The 2,788-nt window shown below is 46.8% G+C and overlaps 1 protein-coding gene across 1 annotated transcript in view; it reads left to right on the forward strand.

The window, feature by feature from the left end:
- The first annotated feature begins 88 nt into the window (after positions 1 to 88).
- WNT8A (Wnt family member 8A) overlaps positions 89 to 2,788 on the forward strand; it is a 4,549-nt gene continuing 1,849 nt past the window's right edge. The window contains exons 1-4 of the mRNA XM_007461502.1: positions 89 to 156; positions 261 to 294; positions 521 to 659; positions 1,805 to 1,934. Of these exons, the coding sequence (XP_007461564.1) occupies positions 89 to 156; positions 261 to 294; positions 521 to 659; positions 1,805 to 1,934 (371 nt within the window). The remainder of the gene's footprint in view (positions 157 to 260; positions 295 to 520; positions 660 to 1,804; positions 1,935 to 2,788) is intronic.

Raw genomic sequence — 2,788 nt, forward strand, 5'->3', positions numbered from 1 at the left:
CATAAATACTGAGAAAGATCCTGCCCTCTCCTCACTTCTCTGGACTTGGCCCTGGGCTAGACTTGGTCCCCTGGGGGTGGGAAGGGCCATGGGGGACTTGTTTATGCTCAGGGTGGCTGTGGGCATATGCTATGCAACCTTCAGTGCCTCTGCCTGGTAAGTCCTTCCCTCTCCCTCCCCCCCACCCCCCCTCCTCACCAAGGAAGCTTCTACTACCTCATCCCCATTCACCATTGCCTCACTTTTTCTCTTTCTGGTAGGTCAGTGAACAATTTCCTGATAACAGGTCCCAAGGTAGGATGATCTGCTCCTGTTTTTACCCATCCAGGTTCCTAAGGGAACTCTTTGGGGAAGGAAAAGAGGGGAAGGGAGATAGTGCCAGAAGTCACCCACCCAGAGGAACCTATGATTGATTATTCCCTAATGGAGAGCTAACCCATTTGAGTCTTGCTTGCACCCTCTGACCCAGACGACCTGACTAGAGCCAGGGTTGAAGCTCACATCCTTTTCCCTCTGCCAGGCCTATCTGACCTACACCACCAGTGTGGCCCTGGGTGCCCAGAGTGGCATTGAGGAGTGTAAGTTCCAATTTGCTTGGGAACGCTGGAACTGCCCTGAAAATGCTCTCCAGCTTTCCACTCACAACAGGCTGAGAAGTGGTAAGTTTATGCACCTGTACAAGGGGGTATATGTCCATGAAGTTGGGCTTGAAGTATATATGTATGTGTAACATGTATGTGTACAGTGCAATGAAAAAGTTAGCAGTGATCTGCCACTTCCTTGTTGTGTGACCTCAAGTGAGTTACTTCTCCTTCTCTCAACCTCAGTGTTGTCATTTGGGTCAATAAGGTCAGCTGTTTAGCTCACCAGGAGTGTTGTGAGGGTTGAATGAGGTGAATACAAAGGTATCTCTATAGAAATGTAATTACTCTATTTTTTAATGCATGTCTGTATTTGTGTTTGTACACACTTATCTTGTACTGATTTGCATGAAACAAAAATGGGGAAAGGGCTCTGTGTTTGCAGCCCCTGAGGGAGTTTCAACTGTCATAAAATCCCAACAGCAGAGAAACTGAGAGATCACACATTGAGCTATGCTTCAACTTGAGAGTGTGTGTGTGTGTGTGTGTGTGTGTGTGTGTGTGTGTGAGCAGTTGTTTGTAACTATGTATAGTAGTTTGCATGAAAGTTGTTTATGTAGAAACTATTAATGAAGAGTTGCCTGAGAAAAGCTAGGGGGAAGGGAGTAAAGAAGATAGGGAAAAAAGTATCTTCCTGTGGGGTATACAAATAGGATGAGAAGTAAAATGGGACAACGTTTATATAGAGGAAGATACAAGCTCAGTAAGTGGTAGGTATTATCATGATGATTATTACATGGCTCCAACTCCATGTCAGAGAGAAGAAAATACTCTTCTCTCTTTCATAAGCCAGCCTCATAGCTCTGAGTCCTCACTGCCTAAGGACAAGAAGCAATGGCTAATGAACAGAGGCCTAGGCTGGATATCAGGGGGATAGTGTCCTGGTCCCAACACCATAACTGGTGAGGAGAGTGGCCTTGGTCTCATCACTTTATCTCTGGGTTTTACTTTCCCCATCTGTAGCATGGGGATGCTCATTCCTGCCTGGATGAAGTAAGGATGCTGGAAAGGCATGCACTGTTCTCTCAAGTAGAAGAGCATTCTCTTAATAAACCCAAAGAAGGAGGGGGACAGGAGAGAGAAATGAAATGGCATTTCTTTTCCAAAAACTCTGCTTTGGGTCATCAGGGTCCTAGTTTCCAGCCCCCTCTTTCTTTCCAAAGCCACCAGGGAGACTTCCTTCATTCATGCTATCAGCTCTGCTGGAGTCATGTACACCATCACCAAGAACTGTAGCATGGGCGACTTTGAAAACTGTGGCTGTGATGAGTCAAAAAATGGAAAAACAGGTAAGTTGTGCTCTCTGATGGGGGTGGGAAGAGGTGAAGGGTATAGAGCTGAGCGTAGGCTAAACTCTTCCAGGGAAAGGCTGAGGGACACAGCTTCTTCAAACCCCTAGACTCTAGCAGCAGCTTCATTGGCGGGAGCTCCTAGATCTAGACACTCCTAAGAACTGAGCTGGATCCATGAATCCAGGACCAGCAAGTAGCACCAAGCTCTAAAGCCAACAAGGCATCTAGGAAGGAGGAGGCCAAAGAGAGTTTAAAGCTAACCCTTGGATTTCAGGCTTAGAATGACTTGTGCATAATCCAGAGCTACCCAATTATCTGCAGACAGCCTAAGAGACTTAGATTTGTCACTAATGAGGGAGGAGGTGGCTCTAACAAGACTACTGTAGCATAATGGTACAGAATTCTAGAATGTTTGAACTGCAGTGAACATTTGAGATCCTCTAGGTCAGCCCTAGCGTGCCTACCTTTACTTTGGGTATAGAGTTGAACTGTCTAGAGTTGGGGAGTACCTGAAGGGTGGGCAGTTGGCTTTGGGAATAGGACTCCCCCCGACCCCCACCCAAAATACCTCTATTTCCCTGTTTCACCTTTTTCCTTTTTTTTGGCCGCCCTGCATGGCTTGCAGGATCTTAGTTCCCTGACCAGGGATTGAACCCCGGCCTTGGCACTGAGAGTGCAGAGTCCTAACCACTGGACTACCAGGGAATTCCCTCCCTGTCTCACCTTTAGCTATAGCTTTACACACTTCTAGGACCCTTGGGGATGGTCTGTCTATGTCAGCTAAAACGACCTTGACTCTTCTCCAGGGACTTAGCAGGAAGCTATACACAGAACTTATTCTTTCCCTATGTGTAG

Source organism: Lipotes vexillifer, unplaced genomic scaffold, assembly GCF_000442215.2.
Source record: "Lipotes vexillifer unplaced genomic scaffold, Lipotes_vexillifer_v1.1 scaffold217, whole genome shotgun sequence".
Lineage (NCBI taxonomy): Eukaryota > Metazoa > Chordata > Mammalia > Artiodactyla > Lipotidae > Lipotes > Lipotes vexillifer.